Source organism: Seriola lalandi, unplaced genomic scaffold (assembly GCF_002814215.2).
Source record: "Seriola lalandi dorsalis isolate HSWRI2012SDOR001 ecotype SW California unplaced genomic scaffold, Sedor1 jcf7180002054588, whole genome shotgun sequence".
NCBI lineage: Eukaryota > Metazoa > Chordata > Actinopteri > Carangiformes > Carangidae > Seriola > Seriola lalandi.
In genome coordinates this window covers 1,552,992-1,579,489 of record NW_019525141.1, presented here as the reverse complement: position 1 = coordinate 1,579,489, position 26,498 = coordinate 1,552,992, and the positions used below count along the sequence as shown (strand labels likewise).

General features: G+C 41.4%; 1 protein-coding gene across 2 annotated transcripts in view; it reads right to left on the bottom strand.

The window, feature by feature from the left end:
* ano10a (anoctamin 10a) overlaps nucleotides 1-26,498 on the bottom strand; it is a 35,564-nt gene that overhangs the window by 7,210 nt on the left and 1,856 nt on the right. For both annotated transcript variants that reach the window (XM_023419012.2, XM_023419013.2), the window contains exons 3-14: nucleotides 24,916-25,062; nucleotides 24,635-24,832; nucleotides 22,825-22,959; nucleotides 19,917-20,036; nucleotides 19,504-19,688; nucleotides 17,371-17,755; nucleotides 16,434-16,489; nucleotides 16,257-16,331; nucleotides 15,789-15,977; nucleotides 15,485-15,676; nucleotides 13,565-13,693; nucleotides 3,108-3,224 (exon numbers count right to left, since the gene is read on the bottom strand). In XM_023419012.2, coding sequence (XP_023274780.1) covers nucleotides 3,108-3,224; nucleotides 13,565-13,693; nucleotides 15,485-15,676; nucleotides 15,789-15,977; nucleotides 16,257-16,331; nucleotides 16,434-16,489; nucleotides 17,371-17,755; nucleotides 19,504-19,688; nucleotides 19,917-20,036; nucleotides 22,825-22,959; nucleotides 24,635-24,832; nucleotides 24,916-25,045 — 1,911 coding nt within the window. In that variant the 5' untranslated portion in view covers nucleotides 25,046-25,062. The remainder of the gene's footprint in view (nucleotides 1-3,107; nucleotides 3,225-13,564; nucleotides 13,694-15,484; nucleotides 15,677-15,788; nucleotides 15,978-16,256; nucleotides 16,332-16,433; nucleotides 16,490-17,370; nucleotides 17,756-19,503; nucleotides 19,689-19,916; nucleotides 20,037-22,824; nucleotides 22,960-24,634; nucleotides 24,833-24,915; nucleotides 25,063-26,498) is intronic.

The window sequence follows — 26,498 nt, the reverse complement described above, 5'->3', positions numbered from 1 at the left end:
GGGGGGTTATTACAGCCTCAAGATGGGTAAGTGTGTGTGTGTGTATGTGTGTTTGCTCTTGTTTTACTATGATGAGCCCAGGGAGAACCCACTGTACTTGTTGGGCTCAACAACTTTGTTTGAGGTGGGGTTTTGTATCGATTGTGATTCCGCCACGCGACATCACGCCACTTCCCTCACGTAAACTGGTGTTTATAAACACCGAATGCGTCATGTGACACACGGTTTCCCAAAGTGAAATGAGCTGAGACACATAATTTAACACCTAATAAAATAACCAACTTCACGGAACTTCATTCATTATCATCATTATAAGTTTTACATTTCATAAACAGAAATAATTGTGTTTGTTCTCAGTGTTTCCTTCAGCATCGGTTAATATCCTGATTATTTATTGTGAGTCATTCTGTAACTGTTTCATACTATTTGAATATTAATAATCACAGTGTTGGAGCCTGTGGAGCCTCATGAAGACTCTCTGCTCCCAGTAAATGAAGGTCCTTCTCGTCTTTCTTCTCTCTATAACTTGTGGCACAGACTGTTTTTATACAAACTGACTGATTAAGGGAGAGTCTTCATCCACTCATGGCTGACTGTGGGAGTGGAAATGAGGCTCGTGCACAATGAGTGAGATTTATAAAGTGGAACCATGAGAACGCACGGCTTCATAATTCTGATGAAAAGAACGTGTGTGTGTGTGTTTCTGGTTTTGTGTGTATACATAGTTTTAGTCATGAATCTACACAGAGTTTTGTGCATCCAGCCCCTGGTCCAGAGGTAATCTTAACAATCAAACAAGCGAATGTAAAAGAGATTATTCTCTTGAATCGAGGTTTTTCAAGAAGAAAATAATACCCTGGCCAAGAATCACACAGTTAAACTGTAATCACAAGGAACATCAAACTGATCCTGGACCAATGCTCAGGTGCAGAGCTTTAGAAAACGTGATGTGATGGAGCAACAAGAGATCAAGCACCGCTCGGTTTTTAGAGCCACGCTGTGCTACTTGCCTCGGCTAATTATCTTCCCTCACACTCTGCACTTTGTGTCGAGTTCTTTTCTAAAGTGAAGCCACATTTTTGACCGTTTACCGCGCTCCATAGTTCACGCTGCTGTGACATCAGCTGCGCAAGCTAGCTCATTTTTTATGGAGTTAATTGTCTCGTGTTGGGGCTGTTGAAGGTGCAGCGGCTCGGCCCTCCCTCAGCTGAGGCTGTGTGTGCTGCTTGCAGATAAAGAAACAGACGTTCTTTGATTCGTACTGAGACAAAGCTGCTGTTGCATTGATGCTTGATGTAGGACGCAGACAGGTCCTGGCAGATAGCTATGTACTGTATGTCCTGGGCAGAACCAAAATTCAATTCTTTTTTTTTTATAATATCAACGACCTTTGATATCTCTCTGACAGATGTTTTCTTTTCTCAGTCTCATTATTATTTTCCTCACTTGCACGGACGCCTCTTTACTCTTCATATCGACACACAGCTCCACCTCAATCTGAGCGGCAACTAGTTCAAGTCTGAACCACGTGTGAACTTGTTCCTGCATGAACTCACTTATGAACCGTTGCAATTTGGACATTATACGACAGTTAGTTCCGACCAAGTAATTTGATTGGACGAGAGTCATTCCATGACTGCTGATATAGAGCACTACAGCACTGGGACTTTTAACTACATGTATCACTCCACTTCACAGGTGATCTATTAACCGTTAATCAGCGTTAAATTAACAGTCGTTATCTATTTTAGATTGTAACAAACAAAGATATTATGTTATTTCCAGAAATAACATTTGAATTAAATGATGTCTGGTCGTCAGAAGAAGATGAAGGGAAGAAGCCTGGATACTTCAGCGCACACCTGAGGTAATGTGCAGGTCAGGAAAATGTTTATGTGTTGCTTAGCAACAGTCCAGCACCAGTCCAGTTGAGGAACTATTTGTGTTGGCGTTGCAAAATAAATGATGAAATAAACAAATAAATCATATTCTGTTTTTGCTTAGTACATAAACTGAACTGAGAATTTTAACAAATGTGTTTGTTTTTCCAGCAACATCCAGTTTCAAAGGCAAAGTCACTGATAAATGATACAATAAAAGTCAAAGGTTCAAGCTTAAGTTTTTACTTCATGTCTCTATCTGCTCCAGAGGCTGAGCAATAAAGGTTTTAGTGAACGTTTTTCAGGAAACCCTCAGGTTGTTGCTGAGGTTTCAGAGGGAGACTCAGATTAATTAGTGCAGTCTGCTCAAAATGTGCCTGTCAGTCACCTGGCAAACTCCTCGATTTATAGTTGGATACTGGAATCGATATTAGAACATTTTGCAATGTAATTTTTTCACGGATTTACTTGGAAGAGATGAGCAGCACCAAGTTCATTTGTTTGGTTATGAATAAGCAGATCTATAGAAACAGCAGTCATGGAAAAAGAAGCATGACTTGGTCACACACACACACACACACACACAAAGTTAATGCTGATGAGCTTGTCTGTGGTCTGCATCAACACAGTCAGCAGCTCCCGCCCTCTCCAACAGAGTCACTGAGGCGTGATGCTGCTCGCTGCCTTGCTAAATGGACCTTAGTCCCTCTCCTGTCCATCAGAAGCTGAACTGCGTGTGCTACAGGTCTCAATGACGCACACAGGGAAAGGTTTTCATTGTTAATCATGACCATGTCTGGGGCTCTGCGTCTTAATGAATGTTTGAATGAAAATGCTCAGATCAGTCGAAACTTATTTATCTTTGACTTTTTGTTGCCAGACATTAAGCTTGTCTTTGTGTTTCTAGCTGCCGCTGTTCAACACAGTTTACAGTAAACAGGCTTCTCTGGCAGTGAAGACTGTTTCCGCTAATACAAAGTGAAAAGAAAAAGCTGCTGAATGAGCTGATTACAAACCTGACAGCCAACAGCCTCTGTGTGAAGCCTTAAACATGATGGAAGCATCTCATACACTGCAGCTTTTTAAAACAAGTTGCTCATGGTGTCGCTTTGTTCTTCAGGACTGATGCATGTGTGTAGTAATGACCCCAAACTGATCAATGGTAAGAACATGCACAGTATAAATTAATGTTACAGGGAAGGTAAAGCTTTCAGTGTATTATTCTACCTTTTTCTTGAGGGCCTCCAGGGATTCGAACTCCAGCCGGGCTAGTTTGATCTGGATGTGTTTGGGAACATCTGGGATGAGGAAGGCCAGGAGAAACTTGAAGGCCAGCAGAGCGTGCTGAAATCACAGAATCACACACACATCACAGGGTTTCAAATACCTCAGGGACCTTTGTGTTCAGCTTTTACTTCCATCCTGTTTTCAGAAAAAACAAAAACTTGGTTGGGTTTTCATGGGACAATGTGCTGTAAAATCAGAGAGGACAGAAGAAGACAAAGCAGGCAGGATGAGACAGACGACCTCTGTCAAATGTTAAGCTCAATGAGGACGAGAAATAAACAAACAAATAAATAAAAGAAGCATTTTGGCAGCTTGGTTAAACAGAACAGTCAGTTCTGACTCTCACATGAAACAATGAATATTAGATTGACAAACATATTTAATATGTGTTCAGTGACTTCCTGCTTCTGTGAGTGTGTTGTACTTTCCCTGGTGATGCTCTGAGTCTAAACTACAACCACCTTCACCTTCCTGGGGGTTTTTACCTCCAGTCAACCAGTGAAACACACAGATGGACGTAGCCTCTGTGACGTCACCCACAGGTTTCTGAAGAGCAGTTTTGAAGCTCAGAGTGAGCTGCTCAACCATCGCCGTCTTGGCAGTGTCTGACTCCGCCCCTTACTCCCAACTGATCCAAAAATGGACAAAAAGGAGGGGCATGTGTGGAGCTGAGACTTTGGTGCATTCGGTTTGTGGCAAGCATACACTCATCCACCTGTCACCAAAGCTGCTACGCCCTCAGTGCATGACTTTAAGTCTTAATAAAAAGTCAAATGTACACAGTTGTTATGAAGGAGGAAATTAGCTCTAGGGACCAAAACAGTTTTTGTACCAGGCTGTAAACATTTTTATTTCTGCTCTAAAGTTGAACATTTTAACATGGGAGTCTATGGGGACTGATTCACTGTTGGAGCCAGACTCAAGGGGTCATTAGAGGAACTGCAGTTTTTGGTTCTTCACTATTGGCTTCATTTTTGGTTTTGGGTAGTGAGTGAAAAAATGAGATGCTGATACAAGCAGCTGAAAGAAGTTTCCCCAGTAGGGGTCTGTAGATCAGTAGGTCTGGGCTCGGCCTCACAGACAGAGTAAGGAACTCTGACATCCAGAGGGAGTACAGCAGCTGCTCCTTCACATCAAAAGGAGCCAGTTGAGGTGGTTCAGGTATCTGGTTGGGATGCCTCCTGGGTGCCCACCAGTGAAAATCTTCCAGGCACGTCCAGCTGGTAGGACGCCTCAGGATAGACCCAGAACTCACTGGAGAGATGATATATTTCATCTGGCCTGGGAGCCAGGAGGAGCTGGAAAACTGGGGAGATTGCTGGAGAGAGTGACGTCTGGACTACATTGTTTGACCTGCTGTCACCGAGACCTGACCTCGGATAAGTGGCAGAAAATGGATGGATGGACAATGAAAGACATATCACAAATATAACAATAAACCAGCCTACCAAAAAGAAAAAAGAACATACAGTGGTTCAGAAAGTATTCAGACCTCTTCACTTTGTCTCTGGATTATTGAGTGTAGACTGATGGGCAGGAATGACAACTTTATCCATTTAAAATTAAATCTATAACACAATAAAGTGCAAAACGTGAAGGAATACTTTCTGGAGCTACTGTATGTACATAAAAACAGGTAACTCAGAAGACTGGTAAAACTCAATCACTGAGCACTTTATTAGTACTTTGACTTTGAGCTTCTTGTCTGTGTCAGACAGCTGCTTTGACTGTTTCTCAAATTGCTGATCTGGATTTTCACACACAACAGTCTCTAGAGTTTTTACTCAGAATGGAGCCAACAAGAAAAAGCATCCAGTGAGCAGCAGCTCTGCGTTGATGAGAGAGGTCAGAGGTCAGAGGTCAGAGGAGAATAGACAGACTGGTTGTAGCTGACAGAAAGGCTATGGTCACTCAGATAACCACTCTTTACAACTGTGCTGAGCAGAAATGCTTCAGAGTGAACAACACGTCCAACCTTGACGTGGATGGACCAAAACAGCAGAAGACCACATCACGTTCCACTTCCTGTCACCAAGAACAGAGACCTGATGCTGCAGTGGACACGCCATGGACCCAACCTGCCTTGTGTCAACAGTCCAGGCTGGAGGTGGTGGCGTGATGGTGTTGGGAATGTTTTCTTCTTAATCTCAATCAATCATGATCTGAATGTCACAGTCTGAGTGTTGCTGCTGACGATGTTCATCCCTTCACAGACATAGCTCACCGTTTTTTAATGTCTACTTCCAGCAGGATAATGCTCCATGACACAAAGCTAAAGTCATCTCAAACTGGTTTCATCAACATGACAGTGAGTTCAGTGAACTTCAGTGCCCCCCCCCAGTCTCCAGACCAGAGTTTCAACATCTGGTTGAACCATGACTGGAAGAACTGAGGAACTACCCAGTGTTAGTGTGCTGTTCCTAACAGAGTCAAAAGTGTGTGTGTGTGTTACCATGAGGATGTGTATGCTGACCAACATGATTCCCAACTGGCCACCAAACACACGTGTGAACACACACACACACACACACACACACACACACACACACACACACACACACACACACACACACACACACCTGTGCCAGTCCATCTGGATTACTGCTGGCTGCCATCAGCTGTGTTGTTTCAGTGCCAGTTTCTTTCATTACAGTAATGGACTCTGCGTGTGTGTGTGTGTGTGTGTGTGTGTGTGTGTGTGTGTGTGTGTGTGTGTGTGTGTGTGTGTGTTTGGAAAAGGTCTCAGCCTTATTGAACCAAGCGATTTGGGTAAGATGAATGATTCTGTTTAGGTCTAATATTTTCTAACTTTGACATCACACTGCTTGTGAATTAATCAGCTTCAAACAATACAATACACACAGTCTGTAACTTCTGCCTCTAGGGGTCTCGCAATCAAAACAATGACAAAAGAAAGCATTTGGCAGAGTAGTGAAGAAGCGGAACATTTCCTCAGCTTGTTTCTCTGCTAACTTCAGATCCAGACGTCAGATGAGTAAAATCCTTCATCTGGATCAAAGTTAGTCAAAAACGACCAAGGTGTAAAAAGTGTATGTGGCTGTAAGTGCTTCTGGCAGGAAACCACAACACTGACAGATGAGATGATGATAAGAAATATGATGTCATTGACAGGTGACCAAATGACACGGAGCGTTCCAATGATTAAAATCACAGATTTCTCTGGTTTGAGAATTGTTGGAAACATTTGTCATAATGTAAGAAGACAACTCAACAACATATAGAACATAAGTCTAGTTGTTTTTAGACATTTTAATGTGGAAACTTTACAGGCTATAACTGTAACCTACATTTTCACATCACATATCATTTTACTAAACTGACCTACACCAACAGTCCAATGATCTCTCTCAGGGGAACATTCACTGAGGTTTCTGGGAAATACAAAAACAAATGTAGAGCCTCAATTTAGTTCCACAAAGAGCTGTCGAAGAGAAAACTTTGAGGCGTGGTAATGAATCTGTGCCTCAGACTGTGAGGAGGCACACCAACATCACTCTTGACTAAGAGATTTTGTCATTCCAGTCAGCGTGGCAGCTCCACTAATTAAAGCAGAAGAAGCAGAGAAATCCCTGATCCTAGTGACTTGTCATATTGATTTAAAGTGCACAATAAACACTCCAGCTCTTAGCTGATTGCTAATGCTATTCAAGGCCAATTTATATCTCTGAGTGTTCAGCAGCACAAGGTTAGGCTGACAGTGAGAGGATGAGGACTGGAGGGTTAAATGCTGTTTCACTTTTCAAGGTCTGACAATAAATTCTGTTTCCTCTGACTAATGAATGTGATCAAACTTCAGATGCCAAGTTTGAAGGTATTTTCATTATCATTGTAACACTGAGTACATTAAACTGGCAAAGGAACTTGACTGAGCTTCTCTATCACCTGTGTGATTAATCTTCAACACCATCATCATCACCATCATCACCATGTCTCTTCTACTCCGAGTCCTCCTCTACACAAAAGAGAAAGTTTCTAATTGAGGCAAAAGTGACCCCCTAAATCCTAAATGTTAATTTAGCCATTTGGATGATGAGCATCATGATCCCCAGACCACATTAGGTGGCGTCTTCACCTGAGGAAGACCACCTTGACACACAAGAGCAGCTACACTGCTGCCAAGACTGGCATGAATCAAGTGGACCACAGAACAACTGATACTTCCACTGCTCAGTATTCAGCACGTAATGCTGTTACCATGGCACCCATTCACTGTTAATTGGAAAATTAGCATTTCAATCCACCATCAATACAACTGATGAGGAACAACTAATTCTGTCATTTCATGTGTGATCTGACGGGAACAGAACAAGCCTTTATAACTCAAAAGTTAAAATGTGGAGTTTAAAACTCCAACATTTTTCCCCAGTTCCCATATTTTCCTCTTCTCCTGTGTTTTATTTTAAGTGTTGATCCATAACAAGATATATTTTGGTTTTAAGAACCAAAAACCATCTCAGTGTAGTTTTACATCTCCTCTCTCAGGCTTTTCCCTGGAGCTCTAGTAACAACAGGTCAGTGAGCCAATCAGAAGAGTTGTGGCTCTGAGCCCACTGTGTGTGTGTGTGTGTGTGTGTGTGTGTGTGTGTGTGTGTGTAGCGGTAGAGCTGCCCAACAGAAACTCCACTAGGCTCTTTTTACCTGGCTGAGACTCTAATTTTGAAGGTGAATATTAAAAAAGTAAGATGGTGTTTGTTTGTGTGTGTGGCAGTAGGGCTGTCTACCATACAGCCTCCGAAAAGCTTCTGTTACCAGAGGAATCCAGAATCCAAAATTAAATCTCAAATTATAATCCTTTTAAATTTCAAATTAGATCTCATCAAGCTCTGAAATAATTCTCAGATTTTCTCAACTTTTGTGCCTCTTTTTTATCAAAGACATCAGAGAGCTCTCTCTGTGAACTAAATTTATTCTCATCCCAGCCTTTAGTTTAAAAAATTCATACATCTCACACAAAGCTCAGACAGAGCAAACAAAGAGCTCTCTGCTAGCACTCACTGAATTCTCATTCAGACCTAATGTTTTAATCTCAACCCCACAGTACAGTTGAAGTCAGACATTTACATAAAATTAAAACAATCGGCTGTTACTATTACACACTAACAACCAAAACAATTCTCAACAGTCTGTTCATCTGCTCATACAAATAATATTGAGACAAATCTATGTCCATACTGGTGTTTTCATCATTAATTACATTTGACAGACAGACATTTTTCCTACATGCTGAGAATTCACTTGCTGTGGTGGAGGACCGATATATATGCAGTGGCTCAGAGACACGGTTTGGAGGGGGATAGTGTTACCGAAGTTATTTTCTGCAGCTACAATTTACAGATGTCCCCTAAATGCCTCACATGTAGGCTATTGGTAGAGGCTAACTGAGCAGGTGTGTTCAGAGAAGCCAATAGTCTCCACTCAGTTGCTGCAGCAGCAACTCAGAGAGGTGTGTGGCCAAACATGAAACACTCCCATCAATCCCCATAGACTCCCATGTTAAAATGTCCATCTTTACAGCAGAAATAAACATATTTACAGCCTGGTAAAAAAAAACAGTTTTGGTCTCCAGAGCTAATTTCCTCCTTTATGACAACTGTACGGGGGTGAATTTTTATATGACTGATTGTTTACATTTTATTAAGGCTTAAAGTTATGTATAAATTAGGGCATGGTCACTTTGAATGACAGGTGGTGAGTGTATGCCACAAACTGGCTCCACACGCGCCCCACCTCTTTTCCCATTTTTGTATTAACTGGGAGTTAGGGGCGGAGTCCAGCACTGCCAAGATGGCGACGGCAAAGCAGCTCATTCTGAGCTTCAAAACCACTCTTCAGAAACCTGTAGGTTATTCAGGGAGGCCATGTACATTTTTATTTACAGTCTATGGTGGAGACCAATAAAGGAGCTAAAAAGAGGGAATACTGAACTTTGAATTAAACAGGTGGCCAGAAACATTAATGCTAATATCTGCTCAATGTGTACACAGGCAACTTTTGATAAAATGTTTCTCATAACAACTTTGTCAAGTGATAATTCATGAGTAGATGAGACACCTGCATTGCTGATTTAGTACAGTGCAGGAGGTCAACAAACATCTATACAATGCAACACAGGCTACACAACCATGATAAGATTCAGAGTTTTTGTTATAAAGGTTTCTGTCAAATGAAGAAAACATCTGCTTGTTGTACATAAAAAGTCAAAACTCTGACACTGCTGTGGCGTCAGATCTGATCTGATCTGTCCGCCCTTTGTTTTTGAGCAGACCAGGTTCAGAGTCCCTGTTCTGAAAGGAGCAGATTATAACAGACAGGCCCGTGACTCTGAAAGAAAGTCTGTCTGTTTCTGTGGCAGGCTGGCCGGTTGCCTGGTTACTGCTCACTGATGTGTGTAAGCCCTATACAGTAATTACCCAGGTATCATAGCACTACTGCAGGAAAGCAACAAGGTGCTGCCCTCCAGCCCACCCCCACCCCAACCCCACAACCAAGATAAGAGGGGCTGAGTGACTTGATTTTAACCCTTAGTTTGAGTCTTCTCTCTCTTTAAAGAACAAAGATTAAAACAACGGAAAATGTAATCTGAATATAATATGAAACTGTGAGATGATTAAACATCTGTGACTGAATAGAGTAGCACTCACAGGCCTGTTAACGGTTATTTCTGTCAATAAGCAGCATCTGTGTGTATGTACACTGAACAGCTCTTTAATAGCCTGCCTGCTCTTTTCAAGGAAATGTGCTGAATGGTAACAGGGTGGAACGTGCTTAGATGTACAATCAGCTGGTGACTCAGGTTCATCACACACACACACACACACACACTGTTTCTCCCTCATCAGACCGACCTGTTCTCCTCTCAACCCCTTTCCTCCTCACCGTTTTTCTACATTGATGTGAGCCTGTGATGTATACCACAGAAGGGCGCACTAACACGTACACACAGACAGGTCTACCTGATCTACTGTGTCATATCATGCAGGATGGATTGCTGACACACACTGCCACATCATAAGGGAGAGAGTGATAGTCTAATGCATGCTGGGAGCTGGGTTTGTCTGTGTGCACCAGAACAGCACCTCGCCTCCTCTACTTATTCAGGTGAGGGGGCAGAGTATAAGTCAAACAGAGACCATCACTCCGCCTCCTGGGCCAGTGTGCCTGTGTCTATGGCTATAAAAATTCACCTTGTCCAGGAGAGTGTAAAGGCAGTGGGGATGGATGAGAGGTGGCACGCTCCCTGTTAGGAGAATATGACTAAAACCCAGACTAAAAAATACTGAAGTGACGGACAGAGCAGTCAACGTCCTAAAGATTTTGTTAAGTCGTCATATAAAGTCTGCCCTGAGGATGGCACTTAGTGTCATTAGATTGGTAGAAAAAGTATAAGGAGTATAACTGGTCTGAGTGAGGCTTAAAGGTCTGATATAGTCTAAAGGTAGATGTCCATGTGTAGTTTGATTATAGATCAGGTCTAGGTTCTATATTAATACTGTGCAAGTATCAAAGCGCTCAGTCCACAGAGAAATGCACACAGCCTGTATTCAGAAACTGAGCCTTAAAACAAGCTGTAACTTTGTGATGTCACAAAAAAGATGTCATCACTCTCGGCCATGCCCCAAACCCCGCCCACCTGGACCCACAGTTCATACTTGCAGGATTTGGTTTCTCTGAGTGTTTACCTGAAATCTGCTGTATTTTTATTGGATCACTCAGAAAACAGTCAGCCAATCAGAAAAGAGGCTCAGAGCCTCCCCTCCTCTGATTGGTTCACCAACCTGTTGTTATTAGAGCTTTAATTTATACTCTTTCAAAACTGTACGTCTGTTTGGAAAGTGTCAGAAACAACCCCCCCCCCCGTCACATAGGACGCATCAGTGTCGAAGCCGACAATCCAACATTTACACCTACTTTAACTGGTTAGTGCGAGTGAGAAAGTAATCAGGCACTGTTTCCCTCTTTAACTCTGTTTTTTGTTATTTGTGTCACTTACTGGAGACACTATTGGAAAAAATGTGTTAATGTTGTTCCAAAGAGCCTCACTCAGAGAAGCTGGCTGTGATCGAGAGGGAGGAGTTATGATATTATTTAAAAATGAGGATTAGAAAGGCTCTTCTAGGAGACATTCATAGTGCTGCACTCAGCTGTTGGACTTCAAACTCTATGCAACCATCCAACATGCAGTTTAGAAGGAGTGAGTTCCACTTAAAGATTGGAAAGTTTCCATTGGAGTTCATTCTCTAAAGATAATTGATGTTTACAGCAGATTTAGTAAAAAGCTCTGGTTAACAGTTGTGCTGGCCAGACAACCAATCACAACCAAGACAGAAAAATGTTAGAGAGGTCTGAACACGAGCATTTCATTTAGTCACTTTGCCACTACTGTCACAACTGCACAAGATATTTTCAGTCTATTCTATCTGTATTTTTGAGTAGTGTTTTGTATGAATGTAAATTAATAATGTGGACACCTTAAAAGAGTCAGTGCTCTAAACCCGCAGGCGAAATAAACTCAGTCCATCTCTCACCAAAAGAAGGTTTAGGTAAACACGTTTATCCTCACAGCTGCTGATGAAGAAACATCAAGAAGTTTATCAATCACCTGTGTGTGTTCAGACCACACATTCAATCAAACGTGCAGATGATCAATATGACCCAGTTTGTGCCACAGCAGCAGTGAAGTACAGTAACAGTCGACTATATGACACGATAACTGGATGTCGAGAACAATCGTTCCCCCGGGAGGTTGTTGAGCAGCAGAAACACACACACATTGTGTGTGTGTGTTGGGTGTCGTAATGCTGTATGAATAAAACTCAGATAAAAGCGGGGCAGGGTGATGCCAAAATTAGTAACACACACACACGCTTAAACAATGACAGGCTGACAGGGATGCATAGTGCAAAAAAACATTTATGCAGATTCTCTCTCTCTCTCTCTCTCTCTCTCTCTCTCTCTCTCTCGCTCTCTCTCTCTCTCTCTCTCGCTCTCTCTCTCTCTCTCTCTCTCTCGCTCTCTCTCTCTCGCTCTCTCTCTCTCAGATCTGCATGGATTGAATTTGAACTCTGGCTCCATCTAGTGCACAAGAAGTTTCAACAGCCCTTCAGCCACAGCATCATGCTTGCAAAGGGCTGTATCTCCATGTTTCAGTTGAAGGCCCCACAACTTGTAATACATCCACACAGGTGTATTCATTTATTTCCTCTAAGGACAGGAAGTGAACATCTGGTCTTTGACTGGGGCCAACTTGTTTGTCCATGTGGCTTTTGTACCATCATACCGCTGTAGGTTCTGATGGTTCTAATACAACACTCTGCAGGGTTTGGGAGCTGCTGTACAGAGTGCAGAGTACAGTGAGTTACAATTAACAAAAATGATAAGCAGATAAGGATTTATTCGTAACGATCACCTAAGCTCCACCTGTGTGAATGGCAATCGTGATGGTGAACATGGCTTTTATTATTTTCCCTCAGATATTTAAAATGCTGTACATATAGAGTGTTATTATTGACGTATGATCTAAACACAGGTTGTGACTATGGCCTTTATTATTATTTTCATTCCACTGGTATGTATTAAATGGGGGAGGGGGATTATATGTTGGGGACCCTCACTGGACCCTTCGTCTGAACAGACTGCGGTGTGATTGCGTGGGTTATTCTTCATATTATGAACTGCGGTGTCTTGCTATGCTCCCAACTCTATGTTATTCATTGCCTTAATTGGGGATTTAATCATAATCAGACTATTGAAGTCGTGTTAAAGAAATGAGACTGTTTGGACGATGGCTGGTTTTTGGTATTACTGTATTTGTAAACCTTGTGATTGTTTGTTGTGCTTGAATGTAAGTTTGCCTCGTGGCCTTTCGTGGTCACTGCAAAGTAATAGTGCTTCCTCCATTATTATGAGATTTCTGCTGACATTAAAGGAAGCAAAGGGAAAGATTTACTATTTTCCTTGGTAGCTTTCAACCATGTTAAGCAGTTACTCAAGTGTCCATTCATGTGGTGTATCAGATACACCCAAGAGCGTATGTACTTTTCTTCCTAGGCCTTCTTAAATAAGGCAAATTGTTGCATTTTAAGTCAATCTGATCAAATGAAAAAAAAAAACCTTTGACTGTCTCCTATAATAATCTTCAGGTCGACTCAAACTGACTTGTCCTTGTCTCTTTGAGGCTGGTTGAGCACTTGCTGTTCGGCTATGGGACAAGCCAAGTCTTGTTTTATAATCAGTCATACCAACACAATTAGAATACCTCTGTTGCACAGATGTTGTGTGACCACCACACAAAGGTGCACTGTTCTATGTGGATCACTACCGTATGTGTGCATGTACATGGTCTTGTGTCTTTGTGTATGAATGTGCACATGATTTACCTCTATAGCCACTGTCCACAGTATGAGCTGTGTCTCTGATTCGGGGAAGTAGGCCTTGACTTCTGGAGACATGCCGATCAGAGCGAAGTTGGTCACAACAGCGATCACACTCATGGCCTCAAAGGCGAGCTGGACACGGAGACAGAGAGACGGCAACAGTCAGTGATTTGTTTCCAAAAATGGAAACCAGCTGGGCACGGTGTAGGGTAAGTGACACCTCGCTCTTAATCAACAGTTCAGATCAGGAAAGCATGTTATAAATAAGACTGACAGAAGTGTAATATTCTCATGGACAGTGTAGTCAGATAACATTTCACACAGAAGTGAATAATGGTAACTAGAGAGGATACATGTGTCATTTACTTTTATTCATTTGGCAGACTTACAAGTGAGGGACGTCATGAAAGCTTCAACTGGGTTGTATTCAATAGTTTCAAGGAGGTAGGTAAAAGTTAATAGTCAGAGCTAGTTAGACATGTTGGGGTGTTAGGAGAGGAGAGGAGTCTTCAACAGATTCTTTTTTTGGGGGGGGCTTTTTGTGCCTTTATTGATAGAGCAGTGGAGAGAGACAGGAAATTGGGAGGCAGAGAGAAGGGGAATGACATGCAGCAAAGGGCTTGTCCGACGCGGAACTGGGGCCAACTGCAGCGAGGACCTTAGCCTCTGTATATGGGGCGGATGCTCAACCAACTGAGCTATACGACGCCCCTTCAACAGATTCTTGAAGATAGAGAGGGACACCCTGCTCTAATAGAACCACAGACCTGAACAGTCTGGACTGAGACTGTCTTGTGATCAGGGATGGTGATGCCTGACGACATTCCTTCGAGGAGCACAGTGGCGAGAAGGAGCACAAGGCTGAATGATTCAAGTAGATGGAGCAGACCCAGAAGTCACTCTGAAGGCAGCATTAGTGAGTTGAATTTGATTCAGGCAGCCATTGGTAGTGTGACGACCCTCTCTGAGCAGGAGCCTGATGGGTGGAGTTCAGTTTTCAGGAAGATTCAGCTTTCTTGGTCTGGCTACACTATATAAGCTGGTGGTAGTCAGCCAGTCTCTCTCCCTTCCCTGGCTTCCTCCCTCCCTGTTGTTTTTGTTCATTTATTTGTTTGCCTTTAATTTATTTTTCAGTTATATAAAATAAAGTTAGTTTTAAGTCATGTGTGGTCTTCCCTCTGCCTTGAGCTGGGTTGGGATAGGTAGCCATTGGACGTCGATGAGTAGCGGAGGGACATGGGCTTTTAGGCTGATTGAAAACCATTCAACCCTTCAATGCATTGCATGTGTAAGGGTTTCACTGTGGAGGAAAGGAGTTGAGATGAGAGATAACAGTGGTATGAACCAAGAGCTGGGGGCATACTGAGCCAGGTAAGGCCTGATTTTTCTGATGTTGTATAGAGCAACCACATGGTCTGAGAAGGAGAGCTGGTCATCAAACATGACACCCAGGTTTCTCTAGACCTTGGTTGGGGTAAGAGATGAATAGGTGATTTTAATATTGATATCATAATGAAGAGGCTGATTGGCCGGGATGACTAACAGTTCAGTGATAGAGAGGTTTAGTTTAAAAGGTTGTGTTCCTTCATCCATATGGATATGTCAGAGAGACAGGCTGAGATCCGTGGGTTTGTCTGACAGGTAAAGATGGGTTTCGTCTGCATAGCGGTGATATGAGAAACCATGAGAGTGGATAATTGGACCCAAGGAGGCTGTGCATTTATTGTCCTCAAGCTGTTCAATAATAGCAGAAGCTTTGGTTTAATCTGCACTTTAAAAATAAAGAACATTTTTATTTCCTAAAAATAACATCAACTGCCACCTTAGTGTCAAAAAACTCAATATGGATGAATCTATAAAAGTTGCTGAAGCATTCTGACCAAAGTGTTCGCATACATGCTACCTGCTTTTTGCATGTCCCACCTGCCAGACTCCTATGTTTGCTGCTGGGTCAGAGAAGGGTCGTTTGAACACGCGACACATCTTGAAGGCATCAGAGTAAACCTCAGTGATGTTGTTCAACACCACCAGGACGGCAGCCAGAGGGTAGACACAGGAGAACAGACTGACGTAACCAAATAGCAGGAACAGCTCCAGGTAGTCGTCAAATGTTCCCTGAGAGAGGGAGAGAACATCTCACAGGCATATGGATCAACATATAAACACAAATGGAGACCTGATACTCAAATCCTGAAACTGACTGAGAGAAAAGACCATGTGCACCTACCAAGTACGTGCTCATGTCAGCCTCCAGCCGGACCTGCTCGGCCAGAGGAAGCTCTTTGTCCTCCAGAGTTTTTCTCTTCCGGACCTTGTGGATCATCTTCTTGTTGCGTCTCCTCTGGAGCCAGTAGGGCAAGAAGGCCTCCATGAACTGATTCAAGATCTGACTAGTAATCAATAGGGTGGCCAGACTCTGGACACAGACGAAAACCAAGACAAAGAAAACAACAGAAACCAGGTAGGGTGAGGAAACATGAGGGGAAACAAGGGACGGAGGGAAAGAAAGAGATAAAAGAGAAATGTGGAAGACAGAACCCAGGGAAGTAATAAAGGAATCAAGAATGGAAGAAAGGAAATAAAAGAATAATGATAGAAGGAAGGAAACAGAAGCAAAATGAGAACAAAACAAGGAGACAAACAAATAAAAAATATTGAAAATCAGTGGAAGAAGAAACTGAAAACCCGGGCCTACCTGTCTGAGCAGCACCATGTCCTGCATGACAAAGGCGATGTAGAACAACGAGGCGAAACAGTTGAAGAAGTTGAACTGCAGAGAAAAGTGTCAAGCCAGCGATGATAAGTGTGAGTGTCGGATCACTGAAGGATGAAATTGGCAATATTTTGAAAAACATAAGTCCTTTATACTCACGACTAACACTTTGAGGACCAAGTGATTCTGATATGAAGACTCTAGCCGGTGATTCTCTAAACGCACAGAGGGGAAAAAAACATTTGGAGCACGTCACATAAAACAAATGACAGGCAGTTCTTTCTATGACCCGCATCACATTTCCTCCCTCATCCTACAGAATGCACTGAAGCGTAGTTTTCACATCCACAGTTTACTACCAATTCATTTTGTCTAACAAAGGGAAAACAACGAAACATCTCAATGTTTTGTAATGAGAAGTTTAACATATTAATAACAATATTATTTGTACAGGCTTAACTCCAAAAATGAAGGGTCTTTTCTGCTCATATTAGAGTAAGAGTGATTTCTTATTGTTGCAAAAAGAGGATGGACAAAACGTCTACACAGCAGATGCAGCATGTTACATTAAACACATAATTTGAGCTTTAAATTTTAATATTTTTAATATTTAAACCTAAATCAACACTGAATCAAACCTGTCTCTTATACACATCTTTGGTTCATCTTTGTAAAAAACATAATGCCTCCAGCTCCGACTGTTGATAGCACGCAGGCATAAAAAAATCTCTCTGCAACTTTGCCAAACTTTGCCATGATACGAGGTGAATGCTAAATGAATGTAATGTAATGTAATACATGTAATACACAACTAAACATTATTTTGACTTATTTTTTTTCTATTAAAAGGCCAATTCCTAAGGTCAAAGGTGGAATTTTTAAACTGCTTGTTATTCTTACATAAAGTCCTAAACCTTAACATATCTTCTATCTTTGAAAACAAAAGCAGATAATTGTCATATATGAGAAGCAGGAAAGGGATCATTTCTGCTTGATAGATGCCTTAAATTATGAATTCATTTCAGTGTCTGATTTGATGTATGTTGTTTCTGCACTGCCACTCTTCATTAAAAAAGAACAGATTTAGACAACTCACCCCACTCTGTGAGGAACTCCGCAGCATACCTGTAGATCAGGTTCATAATCTCTATGACCACAGCATAGATGATACTGGGGATGAACAGTAGTATTCCCGTCCAGAATGTGGGCTCCTCATCGTGGACTGTGAGTGCCCAGCCCTCCATCTGAAAGTAGATCATCATGACGTAGAGGGACAGGTAGAGGCAGAGCAGCACAAAGGGCACGGACACAAGGTAGATCCGCAGCTGCCTCTTTGCGTTGGGGTAGAGAGGCTCCTCGCGGCCCGTCACAGGGTTGAACCCGAGGACACCATGGAAACCAGGCCGAGGTTCTTCAAAGGCTTTCTTCCTGCTCAGTGTGCCCCAGTGGTAGGCTAGTGAGGCACTACACCGCTTCCATAACTGGTGGAGGAAAGGTTCAACTCATGACTGTATTGTTATTCATTAAAGCTACAACATAATGTCCCTGTGTCATTCATCTGGTTACATTCTCACTTATTCATTTTTTAAGAAATTATTAATAATCAAGTTCCTCCTTAAAGATATAGTTCGGGTTTTCTGACGTGGGGTTGTTTGAGATACTCATGAATAGTCGTTACATTACCCACAGTAGATTCCGTTCAGTGCACACCCAGTTAGGAAAGCCGGCCGGCAGCACCCGGCAGAGTGGCAGAGCTATGTGTTGCTGTGCACAGGGCCACAAGAAAAAACGTGTTTTAGAGACACACCAGCGCACCTACGGTGTGCAGTGTATTAAGCCGCTTTCTGATTTACTCATTTCACCTGCAGCTGCAGGGTAATGCAGTGCGCTACGTAGGTGTGCTTGTACATAGGAATAGTTCAGTGGTTGAAAAATGTAGTGCCAAAGGATAGTGCTGTTTTCACAGGAAGATAAACTGCTGAAAATATTCTACCTGAAGCATACATTTAAACGGATATTGGATTGTTTCAGTGGCCATTTTTAAAAGTCTGTAAATCACATGCACACCAACACACTACTCTGCACACCAACATATCACTCTGCCACAATATCAGATACTGCCGGCTGGCTTTCCTAACTGGGAGTGCACTGAACAGAATCTACTGTGGGTAATGTACCGAGTATTCATGATTACCTCACACAACCCAACGTCAAAAAACCTGAACTATCCCTTTAAAGAAGCTTTTTGTTTTGCTATTGCTACATAGCTAACATTAGCAATAACAGCTGTTTACCTAACAGTCTTGCCAATCAGCCATCATTGTATTAACAATACAAAAGGTTATAATTCGTCCTCTGAGCAGCTACGTCTTCAGGACAGGCTGCATATTACAGTGACTCTGTATCAGAAAGCGACGAGAAAGTCTGACCGGGCCTGGGCTAGCTGGTTAGCATGCTAACTTCAGTAGAAGGTCAAAACACAAAGGGGTTTTCAAGCGTCAAAAACATAAAAGTGTAATACAACTTAAAATTTTGTGTTTTCCCTGTACATTACAATGTATCCGATGATATGTGTGATGTATGATACGTTTTTACCACAATTTACAGAAGACGTTCACTATGATGTCATTCAGTGTAACAACGGCTTATATAAAAAAAAAAATCTCATGAGGCATATTAAGAGCAACAATAATTAGATGACATACTTAAAGACTGGAGACAGCCCCCAAATACAAATTAATTGTAATTTTAAATCTTTTAAAATACTTTGCCTGTCTTCTACTTAAGACTAGGTTTTACCCATGTCAACACAGTTTTATAATGAAATGAAATGAAATTCAACTTATTTTGATCAGATATTCTTTTGTGTCAGATATTGTATCAGGTCAGTATAAGTATATTGTTTCATTTTTACATAAATATATCTCTTATACCGAATGACCATGGTTTGTTACTCTGAAGGAAAGAAGTGATAGAAATAGAAGTAAAACCAGGGTTAACATTGGTGTTTCTTTACACCTCTGGAAACAGCTGTTGGTGAGTAATGGAATGAAGGTTGATGCTAAACTCATAACGTTTCTTCTAAACTTGGAGGTGAACAGCTTTTAATGTGAGCAATGTAGCAATAGCAAAACTAACGGCTCCTTTAAGCCTTTTAGCTTGTTTTTTTTTTTTTAAAAAGTGCCTGAATGACTCTGGTCTATAAATAAGTAAAAATCACTCTCATTACCTCCAGTATAACCGTACACCAGACCAAATTAAACGCAGCAAAGATTACGTATTTGTCGTAGCCCTCCCAGTCAAACAGATAGTAAGGCACTCCAATGAGGGCCATGGGCACCAGGGCAAAGGTGAAGTACTCCAAGAAGCCAAAGTAGAAGGCTTGGCCCTCACCATAGTAGTGTCTGATATCATCTGACAGAGGACCAAGAGAAAAGAAGTGGGTAAGAGCACTAACAGAGCATTTCAGTCAAAAACATCCACCAAGGGAAAGAGCAACTCTGAAATGAATGGCAGATGGAGCATTGTGATAAGGATGTGTGAGGACTAACAATGTAAGGTGTGACAAAAATCTTCTATAAAAAAATTATAATATAACAATTGGATTATGTTTTCTCAAATGGTGACTATTCTTTCACTTACCAAGAGGCTGAAGGGACAACTTCACCTTTTTGTACCAGGAAAAAGACAGTCTCTTCAGTTCCTCCTTCTCGTGGAGAGGAAACATCTGGATCAGGATCCCTTTGGACTGAAGTCTGCGGACTGAGACATAAAGAAAACAGCACGTTACTTCCTGTGTTGTCAATTTACTTTAGTGCCAGTATGTATGTGTATGTATGACAGACAGACAGACAGACAGACAGACAGACAGACAGATAGACAGATAGATAGATAGACAGATAGACAGATAGACAGATAGACAGCTAGATAGATAGATAGATACTTTATCCCCTAGGGGAAATTCATATTTCCATTAGCTCATTGTTGATAATAATAATAACAGTTAATAATAAAGAAACAATAATAATTACATTAGTCCACATCCTTTTGCTGAGGTGTTCTACAGCCTGATGGCAGTTTGAACAAAGGATCTCCTGAACCTCTCTGTTCTGCAGCGCAGTGAGATGAGACTGCAGCATAAAAGAGAACACTGGCCACCACTGACTGATAAAACATGTGCAGCATTTCACTGCACATGTCAAAGGACCTGAGCCTCCTGAGGAAAAAGAGCCGGCTCTGCCCCTTCAGGTAGATGTGTTCAGGGACCAGTCCAGTTTACTGTCCAGGTGCACACCTAGGTATTTATAAGTGTGCACCACCTCAATGTCCTTCCCTCTATCACACCATACTTATTTAATAATCCAAATCATGATGAGCTAAAATGTTGTATACAGGTATTTTAATAGCGAATCATATGGAACTTTCCCAACTAAGTAAATACGCAGCTTAATTTTCTTAATTCAGAAACTGAAGCTTTCAGGACAGGCACACAATAGCTAGGAGAGAGGCCCATTGTACACAATGCATTGTCTATAACAATAATTCCTATTGTCTAATACAGAGCAGCTCCATCAAAAAGCTCTATCATCTCATCTGCCATCTGTTGAGTGCATTATTTGTTGAGAACGATTACATTCTGCTTTAACACCAATTTCTCAAACACAGGCAGTGAATAGAGGCTCTGCTATCGCCCCTGGAACTTCATTTCTCCCTTATCTCTCGTTGGGAATATTTCACTGCATTTGCATAAGTATTGTTTCCATACTGCAGCCACAGAGAAAGAGAGAGAGAGAGACAAAGAGAGGGAGGGAGGGAGGTACAGAGGCAGGGGTGGTGGTGGTGGTTGGGGGTGGGTTGGAGGCTGTGTTCAAGGGGTGAAGGCAGAGTTGTGCTGCTTTCTTTAATTACAACTTAAAACCATTACTACTTCTGAGAAACTGCATTATGCTGAGTGAAATATGTAAATGTATGTAAATCCAGTCACAAGAAAGAAAGAAATGAAGCTCAAGAAAAAAAACATTTGTTACGGAAAGAAGAAGAAATAATGTAAGATTCAGTTTTCAGTGGTTTATGCTTATGAATTATTTTCCATTTGTATAATGTACACAACAATTACCACTGTCATTAATTGGTACTGTTAAGGAACAGGTTTGGTTTCAGGTTCTTCATTCAGAGCAGCATTTAACCATCATTTTCATTCTAGATTAATTGATTTGATTATTTTTCCTATTAAACAAGTTTGTCAGAAAAATAATGAAAAACGCTCATTACAAGTTTCAAGAGTCCAAGGTGACATCTTTACGCCGGCTGCGTCACTGCTGCATCGCTGCTGCTCTATCTCTCTACATGAGGTTACTTGAATGTTGCATTTCTTTCCATTATGAATTCATTTCTGATTTTTTTATTTATTTTTTGGGGCTTTTTATGCCTTTATTCGACAGGACAGTAGAGAGACAGGAAATGGGGAGCCGGGGGGGGGTGACATGCAGCAAGGGCCGTCCGATGCGGGACTCGAACCGGGGCCGACTGCAGCGAGGACAGTAGCCTCTACACATGGGGCGCCTGCTTAGACCACTGCGCCACACAACGCCACCTCTGATTTATTTTTGACAGAAAATTTCACTAAATATTACATCCCTGTTTATCCAGTCATAAAAAATATGAACCATTTGTGTTTAATCTTGTCATAACTGCTATGAAGTCTTGAGTGCTGGCTTAAAAGTGTTTTGTGAGGTCACACTGACCTCGACCTTTGACCAACTAAATCGAATCAGTTCATCCTTGAGTCGTAGTGAACATTTGTGCCAAATTCAAGACGTTACTGAGATATCGCATCTACAAGAATGGGACGGACAGACGGACAACCCAAAAACAATATGCCTCTGGCTCTAGCTGTCGCCAGTGCGGAGGCATAAAAATATAATATTTATATTCATGTCTGTGTCATATTCAGATTCTGCTTAGACAGCCTAGATAAAAATCTAATGGAAGGTGTTGCCTGTATGATCATCATCAACAGGTCTTTTCTCTGTCTATTTTTGCTGAGAGCCATAGTGATAACATGGGCACCAAAATGAACACCAAGATGTTCTGCAGCCGCCATGCAGCCAGTGTGTTCCCGACCTTAAATTGATTTTTTTTGTCTCAAATAAACCGCAAAATTTTCAATTTATAAAGATATAAAATAGAAGAAAGTAGCAAATCCTCACACTGGAGAAGCTTAAACTAGCCAATGTATAAATGACTTGATTGATCCTTTATCAAAATGGTTGACCATTATCTTCCTGTCAGTCAACTAACCCCTGAGCTGATTATTCAGGGTTGAGTGATAAGGATGAAATGCCTCATCAAAGTAAAGTACATGTAGTTTTACATCCAAATATCTGTACTTACTGTCCTATAGTAAATATTCTATAAAATAATCACATGGAGACACCTGCTCCAGTTAAACACCTTACGAATCAGGAAATATCACTGAACTGATCACAACAAAACCTTACTGAATTTCAAAGTGTGTAAAATTGTGTGTGAGAGGTGTGTAGACACTCACTGATAGATTTCCCAGGGTACAGCTTGACCTGGGCGTATCCTGGTACATGAGTCTCATCTCTGGCTCTTAATGTGTCCAGCTCATGTTTCACGATGTACTGACACTCGGCCATGCTGAGGAAGCTGTCTCCATCCCCTGTAGACACAGAGACCAACAGCAAACAGTCACCGTGACAGTCACAACAAAGACCTGTTACACAGCTGTGACAGCAAGGTCAGTCTTTTTAAACTGTGATGAGAACTGTGTCAATTACAACAACAGTTTGTTTCGAAACTACAGTTCATTTTCCTCCAGCTCTGTGGATTCTTCAGCTGTGATGGTTAGAAACCAGGAGCTGAACTTTAAAGCTGCAACTAAAGATTATTTTCATTATTAGTGACATACCTGTATGTCCAGTATAGTTTCTCAGAGTGGTGACACCTTTCAGTGTCTTGCCCAGAGAGATTAGATTTACATTGATATAAATCAGAGAAAAGCAGCAAATCCTCACATTTGAAATTATAGTTTTTCCTTGAAAATTACTTAAATGAATAATTAATTATCAAAAAAGTTGCTAGTTAATTTTCTGTCAAGCAGCTAATCAAGAAATCATTGAAGCTCAAATCAAATTTTGATCAAATCTTATCGACCTTATATCAAACCCAGATATTTAATCTGTAAGCTTTAAAAATCCAATAACAAATTAATTAAGGTTTTGCTTTCAAAAAATTATAGGAAGAAAAGGTAAATGAACATTATTAAGATTAACATTTAAAGAATTTAAACAGGTTTTTCCAGAGGTGAAAGTTTCAGCACATTTTTCTTTTCTAATGAAAAGAGAGAAAATGAATGTTTAGGAGGAATTTTTGTGAGATTCTGAGTTAAATGAACCTGGATATTTCACCAACATCGAACTAAATCAAAAATGAAACTGGGTCTGTGAACTGAGTCATATGCCTTCATTCTCATTATTCTACTAAATAATAAATAAACAGAGTTTGCAGCTTTTTTCTCTAAGTCATTGAATATTTTACAGAGTCATACCTCAGACTTCATGAATAAATGTTAAAAGTTCAGGTCATTTTACATGGGTTTGTGTGAGGTAGTCACGCATAGTTAGTGTAATACCTGTAGTAGATTCAGATCAGCTCCCAGTTTAGAAAAGCAGCAGAGGCACCAGTATAGAAGCTGCTATGGACAGTGTCAGCAGAAAAAAACAGTTTTAGCTACTTAAAAAATGTGCACAGAAAAAAGCTAATATCAGTTCAAGTGTTGCTTTATTATGAATATTTACTTTGGAACTACATTTTTCAACCATTTAAATACAATATTTCTATGCACAAGCACATTTACACTTAGCTCTGTTTGAGCCAGACAGCTGATCTGTGGAGTAATACAGTGCACGCCGTAGTTGCGTTTGCGCATAGGAATACGGTAGTTCAGCGGTTTACAAACTGTAGTTCAAAGGTAAAGGGCTGTTTAACGGCAGATAAAGTGGTGAAAATATTCAAAATAAAGTGAACACTTAAACTAATATTAGCTTTTTTCTGTGCACATTTTTAAGTAGTTTAAACAGTTTTTTTCTGCTGACCCTGTCCATAGCAGCTCATCACTCAGCTTCTGTGCTGGTGCTCCTGCTGCTTCTCTAAACTGGAAAAGCTGATCTGCATCTACTGCAGGTAACACAACCCCACGTCACATAACCTTTAAGAACAACCCTGTGTGTATACTGGTTGACTGTTACCGTACCATAGTTCAACTACAGTTTTGAACATTATTCTAAAGCAGAAATATTCACAAACCAAAGCATAGACATGCTCCTGGACTTTACCTTTAAAGTCTTTGAAGTTGTGTTTGTTGGCGCAGGTGAAGCCCCTCATGGACCCGTCACTGAACTCCTTGAAGAGCCCCACATCCTCAGCACCAGAGAGCAGCCTCTGCTGGGAGGCCCCCACCAGGAACATGTTGGGGTTGTCTTTCTCCTGTGCCGCGATTCCAGGTTCCAGCTGCTCCACGAGCAGCTCGGCACCTGGGGAAAATAGCACTCGTTGAAATTACCATAATGTCAGAAGCAAATATTAGAAGAGAGAAGGAGATCTCTGAGTGCAGTACCTCCATTCCGCTGTTGGTCTCTTATCCTGCTCAGCAGCCATCCAATGGCTTCCTCCTTAGTGTCTGAAGACAGCTCCAGCACCACCAGAGGAGTGAAGCTGGAGCCACTGCTGTCGACTGACTCCATCATCGCCTCTCCCAGGACACCTGCACACGAAGTCATTGAGAAGTGACCAGAGAAAACATCCTGTGGTGCTTCTCAGAGAGAAAGTGAGGAAAATAAAAAATAGAATCTTAAATAGAAATGATGTAATAAATGTAAATATAATAAAAATACATACAACTGTACACCTGCTTATTCTATAATTATCCATCAGCCAATCATGTGGCAGCAGTGCAATGTATAAGGTCCAGGCTGGTGATGGTGGTATGGGGAATGTTTTCTTGACTCACTTTAGGCATTAATACCAATCAATTATGGTCTGAATGCCACAGTCGATCTGAGTATTGTTGCTGACCATATTCATCCCTTCATGGCCTCAGTTTACCTTCTTCTAATGGCTACTTCCAGCAGGAAAATGCTCCATGTCACAAAGCTAAATCACTAAAGTACTGAAGTACAGTGGCCAACAAGGGCAAACAGCACGTTTGTTTTGGGGGTTTTGGTGTTTTTGTTGTTGCAGTGTTTTTGTATTTGCAGCATGCTTGCTATTAATGTCTTTGTTTTGGCTTCCATCAGCACGTTTTTTCATTTGCAGCACGTTGCCGTTGTTTTGTTTTGTATTTTCGTATGTGTTTTTGAACCTGCATCGTTTTTGAATTTGTGATGTGTTTTGGGCCGTTGCAGCACGTTTGCCCTTGTTGGCCACCATACTAAAGAGCTCAACACACTGCACGTTAAAAAAACACTTGCAAACAAAAATAAATTCAGAAAAAATCTCATCTTCATCAATTTGATAACAGATGTGCTGTAAATGCACACAACACAACCAAATACAGAAATGCGCTGCAAGTAGCATAACAGATGTGGGGGTTTCAACATCTATTGGATCCATGACATGAAGAACTGAGGAAATACCCAGTGTTAGTGTGCTGTTCCTAATAAAATGCTTGCTGAGTTTACCGTATAGGCCTCAAACTAAATCCATATCCAGATATTTTGGTACTTCTGTTCTGACTAAATCAAAATGTCTTTACTGAATAAAAATGTATCTGTTAAGTATCAGTCATTTGTCATGACTGACAAGTTAAAGTAAATATTCACTGTCAGGTTTACACAGGGTGTGTCAGACATTGCTCAACCCAGAGCAGTGAACTCCCAGCAACCGTGACCTTATTATCAGCAGTGGATTCATTCCTATGATCTACTGTCCAGGGTGAATTATTTATATCCATAAACTAAGTATCCTTGAACTGTGAGGACTGTGGTGACCAGATGACACGTGGACTGACAGAAACAGCTGACTGACTGACTCTCTCTCGCTCTCTCTCTCTCACACACAGAGAGAGGGGGGGGGGGCCTCGTGCAGGAGCGACGCGTGTTATTAAAATGCAGTAGTGGAAAATGACTCCTGGAAAGCGCAGGAATCATTTTCCGTAACGAATCCACACCGCTGACTCCGTACGTCACGGTCCGTGTATCC